The 24,798-nt window shown below is 41.8% G+C and overlaps 1 protein-coding gene across 1 annotated transcript in view; it reads right to left on the minus strand.

Annotated features, from left to right (window-relative positions):
* The window catches only part of trabd2b (TraB domain containing 2B), a 351,111-nt gene that overhangs the window by 174,349 nt on the left and 151,964 nt on the right, over positions 1–24,798 (minus strand). Inside the window, exon 3 of the mRNA XM_033028556.1 lies at positions 15,314–15,460. Within this exon, the coding sequence (XP_032884447.1) occupies positions 15,314–15,460 (147 nt within the window). The remainder of the gene's footprint in view (positions 1–15,313; positions 15,461–24,798) is intronic.

The raw sequence follows: 24,798 nt of genomic DNA on the forward strand, positions 1-24,798 counted from the left end.
AGCTAGGGCCCATGCGCGTGTCCATAGCTACGCCTTGTATTTGGAGGAAATGGGAGGAGTCAAATGAAAAGTTGTTACGGTAAGGACCAGCTCAGCTAGGCAGAGGAGAGTATCAGTAGACGGAGATTGGTTGGTTCTGCAATCGAGGAAGAGACGGATAGCTTTAAGACCTTCCTGGTGGAGGATGGAGGTGTAGAATGACTGGACATCCATGGTGAAGATGAGGGAATGGGGACCTGGAAAATGGAAGTCCTGGAGTAGACGAAGAGCGTGTGAGGTGTCTTGAACATAGGTAGGGAGGGATTTAACCAGGGGGGGATAGGATGGAGTCGAGGTGTGAGGAAATAAGTTCGGTGGGACATGAACAGGCAGAAACAATGGGTCTGCCAGGACAGTCAGGTTTGTGGATTTTGGGGAGAAGGTAAAATTGGGCCGTGCGGGGCTGGGGAACGATGAGGTTGGAGGCTTGGGAGGGCAGGGAGCCGGAAGTGATGAAGTCAGTGATAGTGCTCATCTGTGGGGTCATGGTCCAAGGATAAGTAAGAGGAGGTGTCTGAGATTTGGCGCGTGGCCTCAGCCTTGTAGAGATCAGTGTGCCAGACTACCTCAGCACCTCCCTTGTCGGCAGGTTTGATCACCCAGTCCGGGTTGTTGCAGAGTGAGTGGAGGGCTGTACGTTCGGAGGGGGAGAGGTTAGAGTGAGAAAGGGGAGTGGAGAAGTTGAGGCAGTCGATGTCCCGCCGGCAGATTAAAATAAAAGGGTCTAAAGCCGGTAGATGGCCATGAGGGGGAGTCCAAGAGGAGGGGGTCCGTTGGAGATGGGAGAAGCGGTCATCACTGGGGGGCAAGGACTCCTTCCCATGGAAGAATGCTTTGATGCGGAGGCGACGGAAGAAGAGCTCCACATCATGGCGGACGCGGAACTCATTGAGGTGGGGATGGAGGGGAACAAAGGTGAGGCCTCTGCTGAGGACAGTCCGTTCGGTATCAGAGAGGGGGAGGTCAGGGGGGATGGTGAACACACGGCAGTTCACATCTACAGCTCATTGTCCGGTATAAATTGCTCTAATCGCCGATGTGGACGACTCAACCTGTCTTTCTTCAGGTTCCCCAACAACAAAGAAAGGTGAGGAAATATTATTGTTTTCTGTCGATATTATTCTGTCCTGATTATTATGTTATTTTCTGTTCCCCTCAACACTCATTGGGAACTAGGTTTGTTGGTACATTAGAAAGTTACTAGATTTTTTAAAATAGATCTATACTTACCACAATAATAAAGTCAGTAATTTTTGTTCTTCTGTACATTTTTGTTTTTGTTCTTGTAAGGCAGCAGACTCCAAAATATGGTCCGTAGGACACATCAGGCCCATCACAAGATTTTAAGCTCAGATTCGAGTCGGGGAGCACAGTGGTCCGGGGCTGCTCTCAGTGTCTTAACCAATTAGATCCCTTATACGCTATTTTAGGCAACATCAAAATTATATGCGTATAATTATACATATAATTGCCTTTATGGTTTATGTACATCATCTGACAAATAAGATGGAGAGTAATAGTGATGCTTTAATCAAAGTTGCTTCTGATCCATGAGAAGGAAATGTATATATCTGTCACACACAGGCACACACAAACACACATTCATATAAATATATATATAAGTTAAATTTAATTTTGTGCATAGTGTGTGTTAAAGCAATACAAGGGAAACTGCACAATCCAATGCAAAGGAAACTACGCAAAGGAGGGGGCTGGGGAGGAAAGATTGGAGGGAAATGGGGGAACAGGAGGAAAACATTTACAATAAAATTAACTAAAATATGTGAGGTTATAGATGAGATACATCAAACGCTGATTACACCTAAGATGATAGAGCGGATTACACAGCGGGAGGCATACCGGAAGTTGCGTTTTGCATTAACAAATGGCGGCCGTGACGTTCTGTTACGTACTACACCTCAGTGCGTTGGTTTATGTCGGAGTGGAGCATCTTGCTCCGCTCTCTGATCTTTGGTGGAGACTTCAGGCCCGGTGCTGAGCCTAGGACTCAGGTAAGGCGACGACTGCGGACTGCTGGAGAACGGTGGAGTGGCGAGTATCGGGAGAGTTGATGGTGGAGGCCCGCGGGGAATGGAGTCCGGGTCAGTGGGCGAAGCATAGGAGGTCCCGGTCAGCGGATGGCCAGTGAGGCGGCAAGGTGAGTGTGTCCCGGTGAGGCAGAGAGTTTCGACGATCAAGGTGAGGCGGAGAGGTTCGGCGGTCACGTTTTGGTGGCGATAGTCGGAGGAATCGGGGAAGTAGTGTGGGTCGGCATAATCGGTGAGAGGGCGATAGTCAGCGTTACCGGTGAGGCAGCAAGGATCGGCATCATCGGTGGGCAGGTGAAGGTCGGTGGCAGCTTCCACGTGTAGGTCGGCGATGGCGGCGTCTTCAGTGGTCCGGGCCTGAGGTCAGTCCGGGAGGCGGTGAGTGCTGGTGCTGCTCTTCATGGCCAAGATGGCGTCGCATGACTCTGCCTGGTGGTGTTCGGGCAGGTGGCGCTGGCCAGTGTAGGGGCCCGGGGCCTGCAGGCGGTCGAGTCGCGGAGTGTCAGGTGCCGGCTGGAGGCGGGCGAGTTTAAGGTCCTTGGTGGAGTCCAGGTGGGCCAGGAATATTTTATTGAAGGCGTGGATCTGCCGTAGGATGAAGTAGAGTTGGGGTCCGTTGCAGGTCTGGGTGAGTGAGGCCCAAAGTTTCGAGAGACTTAAAGCGAGGTCCTGCTGGTGCCAGCGCATCACAGCCAGAGTAGATCGCAGAGCACGGAAAGAGAACTGCTGTGTATGGCGGCAGATATACATACAGCTACAGCAAGTGTTGTTCTCTCTGCCCTCTGCAAACCAAACACTGTGATCAATTTAAAGTAACCTGCTGCTGTAGATTTTCACTGACATGATACGTCTCTGGGGACCAAGCTACAAGGTAGTAGTTAGAAGTGTCAATTTCAAATCCTGATTTAGCAGCAAACTGACATCAAGAAGAACACTAATGATGCATTCCTGGTGATTGTTAATGGGCAGCATTAGAAATTCATGTAAATTACTTCCAAAGTGCAGTGGGATTTAATTAGCTGATTGCACAGAACCATAAATACACGTATCAGTAAAACAAAACTTCTGAAATATGATCACTCAGTGTTTAGGAATCAGATTTTTCATCATGACAGGCCGTAGCTACTAATGTCTGAGCATTTAAACATAATTGACCTAGTATTAGTGGGGGACAAGGAGCAAATGCAGTTGAGAGCTCTATTTGTGAACATGAATGTAGATGCAGGTGTATTTGTGCAGTTGCTTAAATATGCTGAAGATGAGCATCACCTGCTGGTTGATGCATATCTGAAGGTCAGAAGTTTTGTTTTACTGATATTTGTATTTATGGCTCTGTGCAATCAGCTAATTTAATCCTACTGCACTTTGGAAGTAATTTAAATTGATCACAGTAAAGAGGCACAGGGAAGAGCAAAAGATTAAATTGAACATAGCAATTGAAGGTGATGTATAAGAAAAAGACGACTAACTTGTGATTCATTTAGTGCATAAATATATAATCAAGGAGTTGTGGCTTGAAATATTTTAACTTTAATGGAATTTTATAACTGTAACATTTGAAAATTATTTTGTAAGTATATGTATAGAAAACTATATTTATCTGTTGCCAATAGCTAGTTGGCTCAGAAATCAATGTTGAGATGATGTTATCGGCATGTAAAAAAATCATGGATCTTTAGCATGTACAAAGAGATCTGAACTGTGTTTGGTTTGCAGAGGGCAGAGAGAACAATACTTGCTATAGCTGTAAGTACTTAGAAAACAGCTGGCAATCAGTGTTTCAGGAGCTTCAGGCATTCCGAGCAGTGGCCGGGCGCCCTGAGCAGCAGCGCCACGAGCAGCAGCACCCCGAGCAGCAGCGCCCCGAGCATCGGCCGGGTGCCCAGAGCCGAGCGGCGAGCTCTGGCTGTACCACATCCTGCGCAAAGCTGACGCATGGCTGTGCACCTTCTGTGAAGACATTTAAGAAAGAACTACAGATGCTGGAAAAACCGAAGGTAGACAAAAATGCTGGAGAAACTTAGCGGGTGTGACATGCAAAGATTGCATGAGGCTGCCTCACCCGCTGAGTTTCTCCAGCATTTTTGTCTACCTTTTGTGAACACATGATTTGATGCCTGCCATCCGGGGTGGGGTCCATGTGTACACATGATAGATGTGGCCCGCCATCCGCTCACAGACTTGCGTCCTGGCCACTATGCAGAACAAGGTTGCCTACCCCTGCTCTACACACACAAAATCACAATTACACCCAGCACTGAATTAACAGTTGCAGTCATCTTTAGTTATCCCCAGTCAATTAAGTTTGCACGTCCTCTCTGGAATAGTGCTAGCAGACATCTATAGAGTTGTCACAGGCTATGGGAAAGGAAACCACAAACAGAGGGTACAGGTCTAAGGTCCTACTTCTTCAGAAAATTCAGGACCTTGACAAGGTCCTACATATTCAGAAAATCCCCCAAAGTCAAGCAAACCTTTCCTGACGACACAGATCACCAGCACTATCGCTGCAACCACCCATAAGTAATTGTAGCAGATTTGACATATGGCCATTGACAGTGAGATCGGCATGAGAATTCGGGTGACTGTGCAGGACAGAGGCTGAGTGCACCACTTGCAGGCTCTAATTTACCTTGGTATCCAAGTTGACCAGTGAAAAGTTATTGCTACAATCCCCAAGACCAGTAACTCAGTAGGACGATGGGTATGTAATCATTTATGATCTACCTATTGGTTGAGGACAGCTTGTAACAGTTGAGATCTTTGAAAGGGCTAACTTGCGAGCTCGTATCAATGGAAAATCTATGACTTTGGTGGGACAAGAGAAAAAGAAAAATCTCATGAAGCAGCTTCTGGAGCTCAGAAAGAGATCAGGATTCTATAGCACTTTCATTTATTTTTGGTGAATCGCTCTATGTGGCTCAGTAAAAGAAATCTCTGCTCCCTGCAACAGCAGTGATCTTCAGAGTGCACTGACCAAAGGATGTTCTCTCATGGAGTTTGCTGACTTGCTACCTCCCCAATCAAAGAGTTGATTAGTGTTGGTTTAGTGCCCACAGCTTGTCTGGGCTGTAAAATGGCCTAGGCTTCAGGACAGGAAGAACAGCATGGCAGCTGGCATTGTCCGCCCATGGAACATTCATTGGACAGCTCCAGCTGGTCAATGGATTAGCAGTCAAGCCAATGCATTTTCTAACTGGCCCATTAGTTTCTGAGAAGAAAATTGACACACTGCCCAGAGATGATTTCATGGAAACAAATCTGAGACTGCCCTCGACTTGAAGGCTCTAGTCCATGCGGGTCCATGTGCTATCCAACTCCAGATTCCATGAAAACATCCAACACCATTCCATCCAAATCCACATCAAACAAAGGAAGTTTGAATTTTTCAAATAAATGCAATTTGGCCTAAATCCCATTTTAAATACAGTGTTGGTGGCACTAATATTATTGCATATTACTCTGCTTCTGATGTACATTGGATTCTGGATTTGGCAAAAGAGATTGCCAAGTCCTCTACTGGGAAAGTCTTGCCCCAATATGTGAAATATTTTCCAATATTCTGCATCCATTAACGTCATTCTTAGTCTCACATAATCTACTCAAGCTATGAGAGGTTTGCTTCCTGGAAATTCACTGTTCTGCGGCATTATTTCAACATTGATTTTTGTTTTGTTAATGTATTTCTGCCCTTTCAGACCCCACCAAAAGTTCCTGACTTCCCAGCTGCGGGCTTCAAAGGCCCCCAAGCTGTGTCTGAACTCATTCTCAGAGGGTAGTTGAGTGTACGGATGGCAATAGAGTCTGTGATTCATACTCAGTAATTCTCGCTCGAAGTCATGCAGTGTTCCAACGCAGCAGCCAAATGAATCAGTTTGGAATAAGTTCAGCTTTATTCAAACTCATGAAGTCACTATTTTAGGCAACATCAAAAGAAAAAACGCGCTTTTCAGTTTTCTCTCAAAATAAATGACAGCCCTTTTCTTCCAAGAAACACAATTGCAACAGTATAATTGACCTTAATCGGCCACAAACACTAATCCAGCCCTTGGAACAGTAATCACCATGGAAATACCTAAGGTTACGAGGCAGACAACCAAGTCATTTAAGATGTTTAATTCACAGAAAATGACAAATGGTTGACAAAAAAATGTGTGCAAGGTAGCTTTGATGAAAATTGAATAGGGTTGATTCATGTTAGCACAATATTTTAGAATGACTTTTTGTTTGGTTTGTATAATTTTACTATGATTGATCCAGCTATGACAGAGGATTAAAGTAGCATTTTTACAGCTCTGGAATGGGATATAAGTGTTGAAGTAATCATAGATTATTGAAAACACCACCCAAAAATGACATCACATAGTAATTCATTGTAGGATTGAGAGTATTCACCCATTAAACCCCTGCCCCAAGAGATGGCATGGTTACCAGTTATTTTATCTCACAAGCTGGAAGAACTCAATGTAGAACAAGTCAATAATGAAACTTTCTGTTCTTTTGCCTACTCCTTGTGGTGAATTAGCCGTAAATAAGTGTCTCTCTACATTCCCACGGTCAATAATTTAGAACATTATCCTTCTGAAGAATTATGTTCAAAATCTGTAATGAGAATATTCTGAACAAAAAACATAAATTCAATAAATGTGCTCAGTAGGGCCACAGTGAGGGTTTTGAAAATAGAAATGCTGGAAGAATTTAGCCAGTCTGCAGAAAGTGTAAACATTTCGTGTTTTGCATCAGGGACTTCTCGGATTTGGGGGGACAACAGACGATATCTAGACTTCAAAGCAGAGCTGGCACAAAGCTATATGGCGATAGGCTAAAATGGAAATACCAGGAACATAATTTACTGGAATCTTGATCAAAATACAAAGTGCAGGAATAACTGAATGAATCAAGCAGCAACTGTGGATGGAATGGATAGGCAACGTTTTAGGTCAGGATTCTTCTTCAGATCTTTCTGAACTAAGGTCCTGAACCAAAACGTTATCTATCCATTCCCTTCACAGAATCTGCTTAACCTGCTGAGATACGCCAGCAATTAGCATTTTCCTGGGCATAAATTAAGACAACTCAGATAAGGAGAATAAGTACAGACTGTGTGCACATTATAAAGAAATGGGATGAGATGAGCATGATATTTGAAAATGATGAATGTGTATTTTACCTGAAGTTGGAAAATTCAATGTTCTGTAATTGTTTATTTATTCCCATTATTTGGACCTTGTCATATTTCACAATCTGTTAACTTGGAATACAAATATCCCAACACTGAATTATCAGACTGAATATACAAAACACAATTTAAAATCTTGAATTAAGTGTCCTTTCTATTATTTATTATCTACAATGTAACTAGAATTTGCATTGTGCTTTAAATAATTTCAATAATTAAGGTTACAATGCAAAATCTGAAAGATTACAAGGACTGCAGCAAACCACTGAGTGAGCCATGTTTCACCAAATTCATTCTGTCAGAAAAAGTTGTCATTAATTGCTCTACCCAATTCCTCTTAATCCATTTTACCCAATTAACCATGACTTTTACACTATTAATTCCTGTTAACATTACTGTTAAATAATATCATGCGACATAGGAGCACAATTAGGCCTTTTGGCCCATTGAGTCTGCTCCATCATTTGATCATGGGTTACCTATTTTTCCCTCACAACCTCATTCTCCTGCCTTCGCTCCATAACCTTTGACTCCCTTGCTAATCAAGAACCTATCAATCTCCGCTTTTAAAATACCCTATGACTGGGCCTCCACTGCCATCTGTGGCAATGAATTCCACAGATTCATCACCCTCTGGCTAAAGGAATTCCTCCTCATCTCCTTTCTAAAGGTACGTTCTTTCATTCTGAGGCTGTGCCCTCTGGTCCTAGATTCTCCCATTACTGGAAATATCCTCTTCACATCCACATTATCCAGGCCATTCATTATTCGACCTATAGTTAAATAAATAGATGGCCTATACTTCTAATAGATATAATGCAGCAATAAGATTTAAATATCTGAAAGACAAAGAACACTGCAACTTGCCACGAAAATGTAGGAATCATGAGAATAGTGTAGGAACAGGTAATTCAGCCCTATGCTGCTTTCTTTCTCACCTAACCTCCGTCAGTTTTTTTTTTCAAGCATTTTTGAAAGCTCATTTTTAATTTGGAATTCACCAACCGGTCAGGTAGCCAATGGGATGGATGAAGCCCAGATCACTGAAGTTGCAAGTTAATTTGGGTATCATCATACCTCGCTGTACCCCTGGAGGGAAGGGTCTGTGAATAACATTTGAGTTTGTTTTATTTTGCACTACACTCATTTTTCATGGTCTATTCCCCAGGTAATTGACTATTTCATCAATGAAATTGTAAGTTGTATTCATATTTTCAAGTTGCAGCCTCTAAAACAATTTCATCAGTTACCCTTGGCATCCAAATATTTAAGGAATATTGAAAAAAAATTGATACAGACATATTAATTATTAAAAGTTGCATTTGGCTGCTAATTGCACTTTTATTTGGTTAATCAAATTTCCTCTCTGGTGAGTGCTGCAAAGTGCATCCACACCCTGTGTGTGCACTACCCTAATGGTCATTATTTCAGTATGACCCCAACTGCTGATTTAGCCTGCATGAGAAGGCATACTGTGTGGGTGCATTCCACACAAGCCCAATTGATACAGACAGAGAGCAAGCCTGGCCCTACCATAAACGTTTTAAGTTTTCAAAATGTTATTTAAAAGAAATCAAAAAAACACTAGCAGAGCAAACAGAGATCAGCTTAAGGACCGCCAAGGCTCAATAAGGAAATGCATTGCCTGGTGGACAGGAAAGAACTATACTCAGCCCCTTCATATGCTGAACCAGCCAATGTCAGAAGTACTGAGTTCAGTATTCCTGGCAGGAGAAAGAAAAAGTAAATCGGTCATGCTTTTCCTTCCCCTGATCCCCATTGTATAATATTCTTGCAGAAATAAGCCAGGCTCAGCTGTGGTCAGATTCCCCTCCCATCCCACTTCCTCTGACATGGTTAGTAAGCATTTAGTACTTCTCACTGTCTAAGCTCACCAATAAAATATGTTCACTTATTGAGTTACTAAACGGTCCGCAGAACTGAAACCCAGCCAGCATATAAAGATAGTTGAAACAGAGGAAGAAAAATATTTACAAAGCAAAGAAAGGCAGGAGGGTTACGCAGTGGAAGAGTTGCTGCCTTACAGCACCAGAAACCCGGGATCAAACCTGACTATGGGTGGTGTTTGTATAGAGTTTGTATGTTCTCCCTGTGACCTGCGAAGGGTTTCTCCGGGGTCTTGGGTTTCCTCTCACACTCCAAAGATGTACAGGTTTGTAGGCTAATTGGGTTGGTATAATGGTAAATTGTTCCTAGTGTGTGTAGGATGGTGTTAGTGTGCGGGGATTGTTGGTCGGCGCAGACTCAGTGGCCCGTAGGGCCTGTTTCCATGCTTTATCTCAAAACGAAACTAAGCTAAAAGTCCGAGGGTGCAAAAAGTGAAAGTGTGACCAGGATTCTATAAAGATGAAAACTTAAATGGTGACAGGATAAATAGCTATAATATAATTAGTGTCTTTGTCAATGTTTGGCAATGTTTTAAAATTGCATTTTACCCCTTTTGGCCACAATAAAATAACAGTGACAGATAGATTTAGTTTTAGTTTTAGTTTTAGTTATACATAGAAACATAGAAACATAGAAATTAGGTGCAGGAGTAGGCCATTCGGCCCTTCGAGCCTGCACCACCATTCAATATGATCATGGCTGATCATCCAACTCAGTATCCCGTACCTGCCTTCTCTCCATACCCTCTGATCCCCTTAGCCACAAGGGCCACATCTAACTCCCTCTTAAATATAGCCAATGAACTGGCCTCGACTACCCTCTGTGGCAGAGAGTTCCAGAGATTCACCACTCTCTGTGTGAAAAAAGTTCTTCTCATCTCGGTTTTAAAGGATTTCCCCCTTATCCTTAAGCTGTGACCCCTGGTCCTGGACTTCCCCAACATCGGGAGCAATCTTCCTGCATCTAGCCTGTCCAACCCCTTAAGAATTTTGTAAGTTTCTATAAGATCACCTCTCAATCTCCTAAATTCTAGAGAGTATAAACCAAGTCTATCCAGTCTTTCTTCATAAGACAGTCCTGACATCCCAGGAATCAGTCTGGTGAACCTTCATTGCACTCCCTCTATGGCAATAATGTCCTTCCTCAGATTTGGAGACCAAAACTGTACGCAATACTCCAGGTGTGGTCTCACCAAGACCCTGTACAACTGCAGTAGAACCTCCCTGCTCCTATACTCAAATCCTTTTGCTATGAAAGCTAACATACCATTCGCTTTCTTCACTGCCTGCTGCACCTGCATGCCCACTTTCAATGACTGGTGTACCATGACACCCAGGTCTCGCTGCATCTCCCCTTTTCCTAGTCGGCCACCATTTAGATAATAGTCTGCTTTCCTGTTTTTGCCACCAAAATGGATAACCTCACATTTATCCACATTATACTGCATCTGCCAAACATTTGCCCACTCACCCAGCCTATCCAAGTCACCTTGCAGTCTCCTAGCATCCTCCTCACAGCTAACACTGCCCCCCAGCTTAGTGTCATCCGCAAACTTGGAGATATTGCCTTCAATTCCCTCATCCAGATCATTAATATATATTGTAAATAGCTGGGGTCCCAGCACTGAGCCTTGCGGTACCCCACTAGTCACTGCCTGCCATTGTGAAAAGGACCCGTTTACTCCTACTCTTTGCTTCCTGTTTGCCAGCCAGTTCTCAACCACATCAATATTGAACCCCCAATGCCGTGTGCTTTAAGTTTGTATACTAATCTCTTATGTGGGACCTTGTCGAAAGCCTTCTGGAAGTCCAGATACACCACATCCACTGGTTCTCCCCTATCCACGCAACTAGTTACATCCTCGAAAAATTCTATAAGATTCGTCAGACATGATTTACCTTTTGTAAATCCATGCTGACTTTGTCCAATGATTTCACCACTTTCCAAATGTGCTGCTATCCCATCTTTAATAACTGACTCTAGCAGTTTCCCCACTACCGATGTTAGACTAACTGGTCTGTAATTCCCCGTTTTCTCTCTCCCTCCCTTCTTAAAAAGTGGGGTTACGTTTGCTACCCGCCAATCCTCAGGAACTACTCCAGAATCTAAAGAGTTTTGAAAGATTATTACTAATGCATCCACTATTTCTGGAGCTAGAACAGGTCCTTCGGCCCACTGGGTCCCGCCGACCAGCGATCCCCGCACATTAACATTATCCTACACCCACTAGGGACAATTTTTACATTTACCAAGCCAATTAACCTACAAACCTGTACGCCTTTGGAATGTGGGAGGAAACTGAAGAACTCGGAGAAAACCCACGCAACTCATGGGGAGAACTTACAAACTCCGTACAGACAGCACCCGTAATCGGGATCGAAACCGGGTCTCCAGCGCTGCATTCGTTGTAAGGCAGCAAATCTACCGCTGCGCCACTGTGACAGATATATTAGTGACAACTTCCATACTGTGGCCCAATTTCTCCAGTCAGTGGAGAAGGAATAGTGCTCAGGATTGACTTTGAAGATGGTTGCATAAAGATGCCGCTTTCTGATGGCCTTTGCTGTCAGACGTCTACTTAATGGGATCCTCAGTGCCCAGTACTTGCAATCTCAACTAACCGTTCCAGCTGAGCAGCCAATCATACCAAAAACATTTGCTTGGACTTTAGACACCAAACGGTACAGTTTTACTTTTTTTTAATGAAACATTATATGGGTTATCATGTAAAGACTGGGATAGTCGCATATATAATTAGTAAAAGGCAGAATATTAGTATTTACTTTAAAATCCCCTATATTATGGAAATTTTATTTGAAGGAACTACTTAAACTCAGTTTGTAACTATGTCACTTCTAGTGATTTCCCTCAGTCCAATGGATATACTGTAGCTGTAAACTATACAATCTGTGGAGATGTGCCGTATCAGCTAGAGGACATTGAAATATCTTTGTTATGTACCAATAGCCTGAAGTTGTTGACAGTTTCATGTTGTAACACGATGAGCACCAATAGTTTTGCTCTCATTAATCCTGCAATATATGGGCCAACATAACATGGATGACACTATCTGTATTAATTGCCTTGGTTGAGGAAGTGAGAGATGATGGCAGAGTGTATCATAGAGACAAAGCCAACCAAGATGTCCCATCTAAGAGGGGCAGTAACAATGCATCAGGACAGTGGATCTAGGTATGTTATCGTGTCTCATACCTACCACAGGCAAAATCTAGAGGTGTACAATATGGAAGATTCTGTTATACACATATTCAAGATGGGCCAGAGAGGCTGGAGCAGTTTTATGTAAAGTGAAGGATGAGAGGAGATTTGATACAAGTATCTATATTACTAAAAGTCTGTTCTTGACCGGTTTTGGCCATCTGTGCTGCGATTTCCGAGAGAACGCCGCCACCTACGGCCGTCATTTTTGGCCACCATGCTCAGAGCCCCCCTCCGCCGCATGTGTGCTGAGGATTTTTCCCGTCGATGAAAAATGACAGAGATATTAATGTTTTTACAAAATTCCCCATTCTCTCTGCTGCCCCCGCTGGCGACAGGGGGGAGGAACTATAAAACCAGGAAGTGGTGTGCCTCACAGTCTCTTCAAGATGGAGGAAGGCAGAGGGTCACGTTTCTCTGAGCTGTGAATAACACTGAACACATGTCTACTCAAATGTAAGTGCCCTTAGTGGTTCTAAAATGCTTGCAGAATGTGTCTATTGGTTCTAAAGCTTGCAAAAAATGTCTATTGGTTCTAAAGCTTGCAAAAAGTGTCTCTATTGGTTCTAAAGCTTACAAAAAATGTCCATTAGTTCTAAAGCTTGCAAAAAAATGTCTATTGGTTCTAAAGTTTGCAACAAGTGTTTCTATTGGTTCTAAAGCTTGCAAAAAGTGTTTCTATTGGTTCTAAAGCTTGCAAAAAATGTCTATTGGTTCTAAAGCTTGCAAAAAAATGTCTATTGGTTCTAAAGCTTGCAAAAAAATGTCTATTGGTTCTAAAGCTTGCAAAAAATGTCTATTGGTTCTAAAGCTTGCAAAAAGTGTCTATTGGTTCTAAAGCTTGCAAAAAAATGTCTATTGGTTCTAAAGCTTGCAAAAAAATGTCTATTGGTTCTAAAGCTTGCAAAAAAATGTCTATTGGTTCTAAAGCTTGCAAAAAGTGTCTATTGGTTCTAAAGCTTGCAAAAAAATGTCTATTGGTTCTAAAGCTTGCAAAAAAACGTCTATTGGTACTAAAGCTGGCAAAAAAATGTCTATTGATTCTAAAGCTTGCAAAAAAATGTCTATTGGTTCTAAAGCTTGCAAAAAAAATGTCTATTGGTTCTAAAGCTTGCAAAAAATGTCTATTGGTTCTAAAGCTTGCAAAAAAATGTCTATTGGTTCTAAAGCTTGCAAAAAAATGTCTATTGGTTCTAAAGCTTGCAAAAAAATGTCTATTGGTTCTAAAGCTTGCAAAAAATGTCTATTGGTTCTAAAATGGTTCATACTAGCGCTCCAGAAAGCCGCCCCCCCCCCCCCCACCGGTCAGCAATATTGGAAGTGGTGCAGAGGTGGAATATTGCGTTGGGGGACCAGCCCTCCCGTGTGAAGCTGGGACCCAACGGGTCCCACTTAGTCTAGTATATGATAGAATGATCTGGACAGAGTGGACAGTGAGTGGCTGTTGGCTGCTTCCTTTTGGTAGAGACGTGAAGGACTTGGTTGTCCAGGCATAAAGGATAAGAGAATTACAAGTAACATGGGTGCTCAGTGTATGATTGGAATCTGAACTTTACTGCCTGCAGATGTGAAGCAAAGATACTTTATTTTTGGCCTTCTGGAACAAACTGGATACATATACAATGACCAAAGAATGCAAATGAAGAAAACATTGCAGCCAATGTACTCCTAGGACTCTGGACACTGAGAATGTTGCCCTGAAGTGGGGGCAAACAAAAACTGCAGTATTCTGGAGGGCCAGAAACCTGGTGAAAACACTGGGGGTTTGAAAATAGAAACTTAATAGATTGGATCATAAAATAGGCTTGAAACCAAATATTTTCCATGAAGTACTTCTGAAATAATTTGTGAAGCTATGGGGGAGGTGAGGGAAATGTCAGTGGAATATGATGTACTGCACAAATATTTTTTTACATGGGAGGCCTTCAAAGTTGCGGGAAGCAAATGGCAAGAGATCTTTCTTCAGAAACAGATGGAATCCACTTTCTGTGCAATGGGTTTACATGGAATAGTAGCTGAATTACAAGATCTGGAGAAGACGTTCTTGTTGCACCACAAAGATCAAATAGTCACTAGCACCTATTCACAAACTTTCTGCATCTCAGTTTCCACTCTTTTTGTATAGAAAATATCTGATGCTTCATTTAAATACACGAGGAGGGACTTGGAGATGACACAGATTGACAAATTTCCATCAGAAGCCTTGGAAACAGGACTGGTGCAGTCAGCTAAACTATACTTTTGAGTATCTAACAGAAACAATCACTTTATAATTACTGGCAACAAAAGATTATGTTCCTATTATCCAACTGATTATAGCCAGAAAAAAAATAATCTTATCTTGTTTTGAAGTAATGACAAAATAAGAAACTTTTTCATGGTCTTCAAAGGATTTGAGGCATGCTCCTAAATAGGAGCTGACAGCCAGCATGAAAGCCAGCATGCAATGCCAGAGCATACTGTAATCTAATCAGAAACCACACTGGTTTGGCAAGGCTCCACAAACTCATGTAACATTTGTTAGGCTGTTGTCTAATTTCTCTGAAACGCTGTAAATAGCATTAAAAAACAACAGATTACCGAGGTTTGCTTGTGCCAGCTTCATCTTGGTGTTACTATTTAAAATGGTGAGTTCACATTTAAATATGTAGCAGCCATTTAAACCAGCTAGGTTTTACAACCTGCTTTACTGTACGATTTGAAATTGACCTAAAGATCGTGATTCAATCCAAACTCTTAATAATAAACTTGCAATTAGATGATATTAATCTTTTTGAATAACCTGAATCCACCCCACCCACCCATCAACCACCCCCACCCCTCCCCCACCCACCCTCAATTCCATTTCAATTGACCCTTTCTCTGCACTAATTTTGACACGATTGAAAATGCCAACAAAATAACAGCTGTGGTTCCTTACTTGAGATGTGTCATGATTGAAGATGACAGCATTCAAGTCCCCACAGTTGTAGTGCTTGATGAGGTCCTCTGTTGTGTAAGGGGCCTGCAGGCTGCCTGCTCGGAGGCTCTCATGTTGCAGAAGAGTTTGGTTTAAAGCAAAGAGAACCTGTAAAGACATAAAAACAAACAATCGTAAAGAATATTAAAAAGGGGAAAGTGGGTGAAATCTGAATTTGGCGCATGTGACAATTTGGGGACAGACATATGCATTACCTCCAAAGTAAGGTTTGAAGCAAGTACGGACAGCTTAATTCATTAAGCAACTATTTTGTTCAAAACACAAGCGTCTCGCTTCACTGAATTAGATTCAACATTAACCATCACTTTGTAAATCATCCAGGCAAGTATAAATGACAAATTTTGAAAGGGAGGCACGACCGGATCAAGAAACATCAGCGGCAGACAATGACATCTGCATCAATGTTCCTGAAAACTTGTAACTTGTAACATATCTATGAACCTTCCAGTTGCGCACGTGTTCACATATGCTTTACAATAGGTATGGGAAGAGAAATATGTCCTCAAACTCCAACAGCACAACAAGGACAAAATCTACCATTCATCCATGTTTGAAGCATGTAACCATTTCATAAGTCTTAGATTCTGTTTCATTCTGCTGCAAAGCAGCCACCCTACACTATACCAGATGCACTTGTTGAGCTACAAATGCTGCAGCAAATAATTGCTTTCCTAAACAGGACATGAAGAGAAAGCACCTGGAAATTAAGAGGGTGTAGACAAGGCTTCAGGAAGTTAGAGAGAAAGAAACTCGAGAAGGTGGAAATGGAGGAGAGCTGTGATGAACCAGAGAAAACGCAACCTGAGATGGAGATTACGTCTTGGAAGCAGGGAACATGATTGCCAAATGGAGGATGGAGGGATCTAGACAGAATATCTGAGAATATCAGTCATCTGAGAAATGGTGCAGAAGTGGAATACTGCTTGATATTTTTGCTTCTTCAAAAATGCAGATTTTTCCAAGCAGAAACCATCATGGAAATGAAGATGAACAGGGCATAGGAAATTCTTCAGTGCATTAGGTTTTAATACTTCAGTCATCTGCTTCCAAACTTGTGTCTGGCATTAGCAGTGTTATAACTTCAACAGGGCATAAATTTGAATAGTAAAAGCACCAGGGATCTTCAGTCAGAGTAACTAAGGCGGCATAGTCTTTCAGAGGTATGTTGCAGCAGGCAATGAAAATATCTTTAAAAACGGAGTATGCTGGAAATCCGAAATAAAAACAGAAAATGTCTCCTGAACATCAGGCAGCATCTTTGGAAAGAGAAACAGCTGAGTTTGATGATGATAGAAGCCTTCATTCAAACTGCCTCTTACTAAATATTCAAAGTCTACACTTTTCTACCTAGCTGATCCCACTGCACAACAATAAAAGTCCATGTGCAGGAAGGAACTGCAGATGCTGGTTTAAACCGAAGATAGACACAAAAAGCTGGTGTAACTCAGCGGGTCAGACAGTATCTCTGGAGAAAAGGAGTAGGTGACGTTCTTCAGACAGACAGTCAGGCCATGGCAAGGCTCAGGGAAAAGTGAAGCTTTCCAGATCATGGAAGCCACCTCTCAATAAAGGCAGACGTTGATGAGAAAATTCATCCACCATAGTTGCTTACCTGTCTGAATGGTCAATTGGGTAACAGTGTCTCCCTCCCTTTTGTATGCTTCCATAATGAGCACATAACAGAATGGAGAGACACCATCAAAGTTTTCTCTGCACAACCTTCTAAAACATGCCAGGATAAGCAAGAGTATATTTATACTCAGCTGGCCACAATAGGCAGTCCACATCACTCGCAAGCCCAGCATAAGATTCCCAAAACAGATACTTTTCTCTTCTGCTCCTTCATGACAAATGATTATAAGAAGGAGAAAGGAAGTGAATCAAGGATATTCTCAAAGTCTCTTTGGAACTACCTATCTTGAGTGACTCAAGGGCATCTTTGGTCTCATCAGCTGCTGCTTCTTCCTGGTGGCATTCTCATTGTCCATTTGTACTCTTCCCCCTCTCCACCGCCGGCTCCTCCTCCTCCCTCTCCCCTGCGATTGCTGACATCTTCCAAGCTGGAGGATGTTGGCAACTCCAGGGGAAGAGGAGGAGAGGGCGGCAGTGGAGAAGGTGAGTGGCCGAGTGGGCAAAGCGAGGACCAACAGGAAGAAGTGGCATCTGGTGAGAGGGGAGGGATCCCCACGATGACCAAGCGCATTCTGGCAGTGGCATGGCATGAAGAAGGTGCTGCCAGCCAAGGGCTGCAGCATGAATGGCAACAACAGCCATGTCAACCAGATCATGTGGCAGCTAGTGAAGAAGAGTTCGCTGGTGCAGATCAGTGGCATCGGCGACTGTTTTTTAGGTGAAATGCTGCAAAGTGCTGGAGTAACTCAGCAGTGAATCAGTCTGAAGAAGAGTCTGACCTGAAATGTCACCTATTCATGTTCTTCAGAGATGCTGCCTGGCATGCTGAGTTACTCCAGCACTTTGCATCCTTTTGTGTATTAACCAGCATATGCAGTTCTTTGTTTCTACTAGGTGCAGGTCATCCTGAAAAACCCCGGGCATCCCCTCCATATAATTCTGGAGAGTCAAAAGAGCACTCACAACCGGCTCCTCTCCATGCCCTGTAGAACGGAGCGGTTCAGGAGATCCTTCACCCCTGCAGCCATTAGATTTTATAATTCGGCTGTAGGGGGATGCATTTTGCAATTTTTAATTTTTAACTGCTAATTATTGGTCTTTTTAAGTATTTATTGCTCTCAGGTAGTGTCCACATTGTATTCTATGTATTTTCTGTCTGCGTTCGTTTTGAATCTGTGGGTTTGTTGGTTGGGGGCTTCTGGACATCTGAATTTCCGAGGGGATCAATAAAGTATTTATTATTATTATTATTATTACTACATACAATGATAATACCATACTCGGTTACAGCCGACAATCGGCAATAACGAACACCATGCCATCCCCCTCCACCCTGCTATGACCCATTATAACAAGGGTTTCCTGTATATAATTCCACGGGATATCTTTATTCTTGTATTCAAATTCTCTTGCAATAAAAACTAATATGCCATTTGCCTTCCTAGCTGGTCACTATACCAGCTCATTAACTTTGTTCTTCCTGTAAAAGAACAGCTGGATCTCTCTGAACATCAAATTTTTTCAATCTTATGGTGGCCAAAATATTACCTAATGGGCCCATCCCCATGGGGTTTTGGATTTTCCAGCTAATTGTTGTTATCTGACAGCTGCTTTGACTGATACAGCTAAGCCAAGACCAAAACTGGTATCTTCCTTGCATGATATCATATTATTCTGCCTTACTGTTCTCTGTTCATCATCCCTCGAGTTGGTAGATTTCTGATGATAGTCAGTCTAGACATTATTTTGTGAAATAGAACGCTAGTCGAATACTTTGAATATGTTCTTAATGGGATATTCAATCTATGACAAAGCCAGTGAGGAACTTGAAGGAAAGCAAAGATTTCCCCACCCACATGGTGAAAAAAGTATTTTTAAAAGCCGTGTTGCTCCACAACTGGCTCTGAACCCTGGACAGATGGATTTGTTTAATGCAAGGAAACTATTGACGTTTATCATATTTTTAAAAAAAAGACACATTCTTTAAGCTATTTGGTACATCTGAATTTGTTTAAAACATGTAGATTTTACTGACCCCGAGCCTTTAATTAGAACAGAAAAGGCAATTCCAGTTCCAACGTAACTTTTACTTGACTATGAAATCCAGACCTAATTTTCCTTTTTCTAATTGCCAAGCCCCGTTCATAACATATCAACAAATTTCACCATCTTTAGGAATAGTACTGAGAATTTTCCTTTGTAGGAAAAAAGCTGTTTACTTCAAACTTGTTGGAGAATAGGCCATTTGGCCCATCACGTCTGTGGGGATTTCAACTATATAATTCACCGTACTTTGTTGATCTTTCCCAACAGTCCTTATTTTTTAATGAATTGCTTTTTGTTTATTACTATTGCATCAGGTTTCATTGCCCTTTAAGGCTGTCAGTACATACGTAACTATTACAAGTAGACCACAACAGCAATAGATGAAAACATTTGCTTCCAATTTTCTGGTGCCCTCTTATTGTTTCTTGTTCATGCCAATGAATAGTCATCAAATATTTTTAAGACCAATTTATGCTGCTGAGTGCAAAATTACACGGGACCACACATGGACTGCAATGATTCAAGAAGGTGGCTTACCACTACTTTAATTATGGAATGATCTGGTCTTACCAATGGAACCCACATCCCAGCTATGAACTAAATATAGTTACAATATGATTCCACAAGTTCATTCATTGGGTTAGTGGGTGAATGCATTGCACCACATGACACACACACACACACACACACACACACACACACACACACACACACACACACACACACACACACACACACACACACACACACACACACACACACACACACACACACACACACACACACACACACACACACACACACAAACAAAAAGACGATGATCTCAAGTTTAGAAATGTTAAAAATGCATTTTATAGCACTTTCCCACTTGCCTTTCAGGAAGTCAAAATTTGCTTTCCAATCAGTGTAGTGTTTTTGTAGAGCACCCCTTCCAATAATGAATAAAGCACGACAGCCAATTTTGTGCATAGCAACCTCCAACAAACAGCAAGGTGATGGTGGTCAGATAAATAATTTTGTGCAGAATTATCTGATTCCTTTCAGGAACTGTAACAAAATACAAATGTGTACTTTTTCCATTTACTTAATATAGGATACACAATATCTCCTATTATGTCCAGGTTGGTAATAAGCCTGAGTTGTTAACCCCCAAACAACCACTGGAGTTTAAGTAGCTGCAACTTCAGTTTATCAACATCAGGAATGGATAAGTTCCCTGCAGCTTGTTCTGGTAAGAATCCTATAGCTTCAGATTAGCTTATGCTTGCAGGTTGCATTAAAATGAGCCAAATTGACCAACTGATGATCAACAATGGCCTGCGATGTGCTTGACAGGGAGACACATTTCTGAGCATGCCAGAGTGAAAACTCGTTCCGAATTCCAAACAACCCCAGTATGTAAATCATGGAACTAAAGAAATCCCACTTACTTCATTTCAAGGCCCTGCACATACCATACATTGGACCTCTTTAATGCATTGAATACCATGCAGTTACAAAAGATGTCACTGTTTTATACCCTCTGCTCTGTTTTCTAAATATCTTCTGAAATAAAATGGGCAAACACATGCACACACTTGCGGAGATACACACATGCACACACTCGCGGAGATACACACATGCACACACAGGCTAGGACATACACACATGCATACACAGGCCAAGTCACCCACACACATACAATGATGGTTGTTTTCCTGCTGCTTGAATGCTGATTTTACTGCAGAGTTTTCACAATTAGAAAAAGATCCCGGATGGGACAAATTACTTTCAGGGTTCTGAATAGCATATCCCACCTGGCACCACTTTCACTGTGAAACCACTGTCTACAGTAAGTCAGTTTGGATTTGTTTGCGGTTTTATTTAAATATTACCAGTGGCAAAATAGCTCCACCCTTGTAAAATGATGACAAATGTAATGTGACAGACTGCACTTCCTCATAATCCAGCTACACACAGCAATAGATTTATGAGTAAACTAGGAAGACTGTGGTGCAATATGTTGACATGACCATAATGACAAGGATTCGTTTTTCTTTTTCGATGTTTCGACCTTCAAACATTGTGGTGCTCTGATCAGACTGCAATTGGAATTTATAATCCCGGTTCTGGTCCACAAGAAATGAGTGACATTTGAGTACTGTGCAGAGAATGCCTACGAGGATGATCCACGGATCCACGAGTGTAGAGAATGTAAACCATGAATTATGCGGCTAAGTTTATTCCCACAGTGCTGAATCCATTGCTCAAAACCATCAAAAGGGAAGTTATCATAGCTGCATGACAGATATGATCACCGGCCACCTTACTTTTATTTCTATTGCAGTACTCGTCCCACTGCTGTCACATAATGACTGGGAAACAATGGGCCCTGTGGCCTGTCCACAGCATGATTTATTGACTTCAAATATCCGTCACTGTTTACATTCAACTCCTGTGCTAAACTGTTGGCTGATTGGGATTTACTGAAATATATTATTAAAAATACTGCAATGCAATGCCATTGAAAATCATATGTTTCTTAAAGCCTTTGGACTTGGTTGCTTTTTAAGTTTTGATTGTTGCTTTTAAGAGCATAGATGTTTTGAAACAGAGGCAGGTATACGAACAAATGAGTTAAGATGTAGGCTACAGAAAGAGCTGTGATAGAGAATATTGCATCATAAAGTTGAGAAGTTGTACTGTTGACTCCTGCTCCTCTGTCATATTTTGATCACATCACCATAGGAAGAAAAGCAAGTTGACAATCATGAAAATCTGACAAAATTTGCTTCACATTTGTCCAGCATTAGGAAAGACTGAAATGATTTGAAATCCCAGTTTGCATCAGTCCAATGATCCTTTAAATGCTCAGTCATTAACTGTGAATGAAACGAAAGACTTCTGCACCATTCGCATTAATTCTCATAATTCTCCAAAGTGCTTTTGAAAAATAGAGATGTAAAGTTAAAATCTGGTTTGAACCCAACCCAACTTTGGTCAGTTGATGCAGCTCACGCTTCGGTCGAGGCTTTCCAGACAAATGACCAAAACCTCTGGCGACTCATGGAACTCTTGGGTGGGGCGCAAGGTCACCAGAGGTTTCCGTTCAGGTTTCCTAAGTGGGACAGGGGCATTACAAATCAGTACCAATATGAATATGAGGAACCAGTCTCTTGAGTGCAGTATTAAAGGATTACTAATCCCAGCAAACTGGTGCCTTGAAGAGAGGGAGAATAGGAGTCCATAAAAAATATATAATAGACGATCTAAACCATTTCTCAGCACACAGAATGTATAAAATTTGGGGTTTAAGTTATACTGTTAGTCCACCTGATTTACAGCATTGTGTTATAGTTCGTAAAAGATATGCCAGAAATGCTGCTGAAGTAACAAGCCGATGAGCACATCACTGTCAGTGTTTTAAAAAACAATAGCAAAGAGTGGACCAAACTTCCATAGCCTCTCTGGCATATTCCTGCACATTGCATTTGTGAATACACCATAATGACTAGAAAACAGATTTAAAACTCACATACACCAGGTCCCATCCAAACTTCCAGTATTTACCATTTATCCAATAAAAGGATGTCCTATCAGTCTCGGTGGAATTGCAACAGTAGGACTAGTAAAACTGGGCACCACCATGAACGACCTCATCTAAAAAATAACAAGCAAGCCCAACGCCTTCAGCAAGCAATTTATTATTGCCTACAAAGGGGGCTCGTTTTAATTTGAGGATTGTTGCTGTGATTCTAGCAGAAATATCACATATTTTATTGCACCAAATAGCCCTATTTAAATCATCTTTCTATCCTGACCTACTTGGTCGGCAATGGAGGCGATTTGCAGATATAATTTTACCTCGGGTATCACAACAGTGTTGCTGTGGACTTTTAAATCATGGTCTTTCAGGAGTCTACAGTAATGTTGTGAATATAGAGAAAGAAATCAACAGTGGGCACATGTAAAGGTAGACATAGAATGTATGTGAATTGGATAAATGCACACCAGCACTCTCAGGTGCAGCTTCCTACCTAGATTCACCTCTACCCCATTGCGAACATTGAACAGGTTGGCTACTATGCTGAATACTACATTTTGCACCCCCCGTAGTTTATATTTTGTTCTGAAGAGACAAAATGCTGGAGTAACTCAGCAGGACAGGCAGAATCTCTGGATAGAAGGAATGGGTGACGTTTCGGGTCGAGACCCTTCTTCAGACTGAGCTGTAGAGTTGGAGAACATAGGAATCACAGAGGGGGAGCAGCGAGAGAGGATGTTGCAGAACATCAGAGAGAGGAGGAGAACAAAGTAGGCATACCTTGAGGAGGTTTCACAGTGGAGCAGATAAAATGTGTAGGAAGGAACTGCGGATGCTGGTTTACACTGAAGATAGACACAAAATGCTGGAGTAACTCAGTGGGACAGGCAGCTTCTCTGGACAGAAGGAATAGGTGACAATTCGGGTCGAGACTCTTCTACCTATTGTACTTGTGTTTGGCGTGATTGTTTTTAAGTATAGCATTATCTGATTTGATTGGATAGCAAGCAAAACAAAGCTTTCCACTCTACCCGACAATAATAAACCTAAACCTGGATGTGGTGGAATAAAGAAATGTCATGTACAGGAAGGAAGGGTACTTCAATAGCCTTAAGGGAATGGGAGAACACGAGGGAGAAGGTTAACACCCTGTCTGATACCCAGCACAGATGGAAGCAAATTCAGAAAAAATAACATCAGACCTGAAGAAAAGCCCCAATGTAAGACCAGTGAAGTAGCAGAACAAAACTGAAGTGCACACATAACAAGTACCAGATGGTGAACATATTGCATTATGTGGCTTTGAAAATATTAGCTGGAAGCTTCGAAAGGATGAAATTAATGATTTTTTTTCAAGAATTTCTGGCTGTATTAAGGAAGCTCCACTACTCCAAGAGCTGTCAAATATAGCAGGAACAAGTTGCATGATCTCTCAAATCATTGCCAATCCAAAATTGACCACTCATGGCTCTCCTCATCTCCTTATCTATCATACTCTTTTCCTCAGCAACTAGATGTTAGGAAATCTTTCTCGTGTAAAAATAAATCTGCAGAAACATTAAATCACTGCCTTTATCAAAACCGTACTGGCAAGTTACACTGCTCAATGGGATAGCCTTTGCTCATCAGTAAGGAGAATGCAAGGTCATTGCACATTCATCTCCCATTGACACATTTAGCCTTGGTTATGCATGCATTTATATTGCAGTTTTTCTGAGCGACTGATGTGTTTTGAAACATTACTTCTTTGCTTCCAAAGTAAATGCTTATCATTTACCTGCTCTTGAAAAATTAAACCAAAAGGAACGCCGCCAATGCCTATAGGAAGGCGAGGAATATCATCCTATCTGGAGGAGCAGCAGAAGCATTCTCAGTCCATAAGAGTCAAGAGTGTTTTATTGTCATTTGTGCCAAAAACAGAACAATGGAAATTCTTCCTTGCAGCAGCAGCAGTCGTAATCACAGTACTCAATAGAAAACATAATAAACATACATAATACTTTTATCTACACAGCTATCTGCTTTACTCTTATTGGTCCAAAAGGGTGAAGTAATTTGGATGGCAGTTCGTGTCAGTGGAATTATTAACAAATTAATGATGTTGTTTAATCAGTTATTTGACGGTTCACAAAAATGAGGCTGTAATGATACAGCTTAATTATGGATTGCAGTGAAGTCAATCCCACACATTTCTGTATTACCTTCGGGTACAGCCTTCTCACAA

The sequence above is a fragment of the Amblyraja radiata genome, chromosome 10 (genome assembly GCF_010909765.2).
Source record: "Amblyraja radiata isolate CabotCenter1 chromosome 10, sAmbRad1.1.pri, whole genome shotgun sequence".
In the NCBI taxonomy this organism is placed as follows: Eukaryota; Metazoa; Chordata; class Chondrichthyes; order Rajiformes; family Rajidae; genus Amblyraja; species Amblyraja radiata.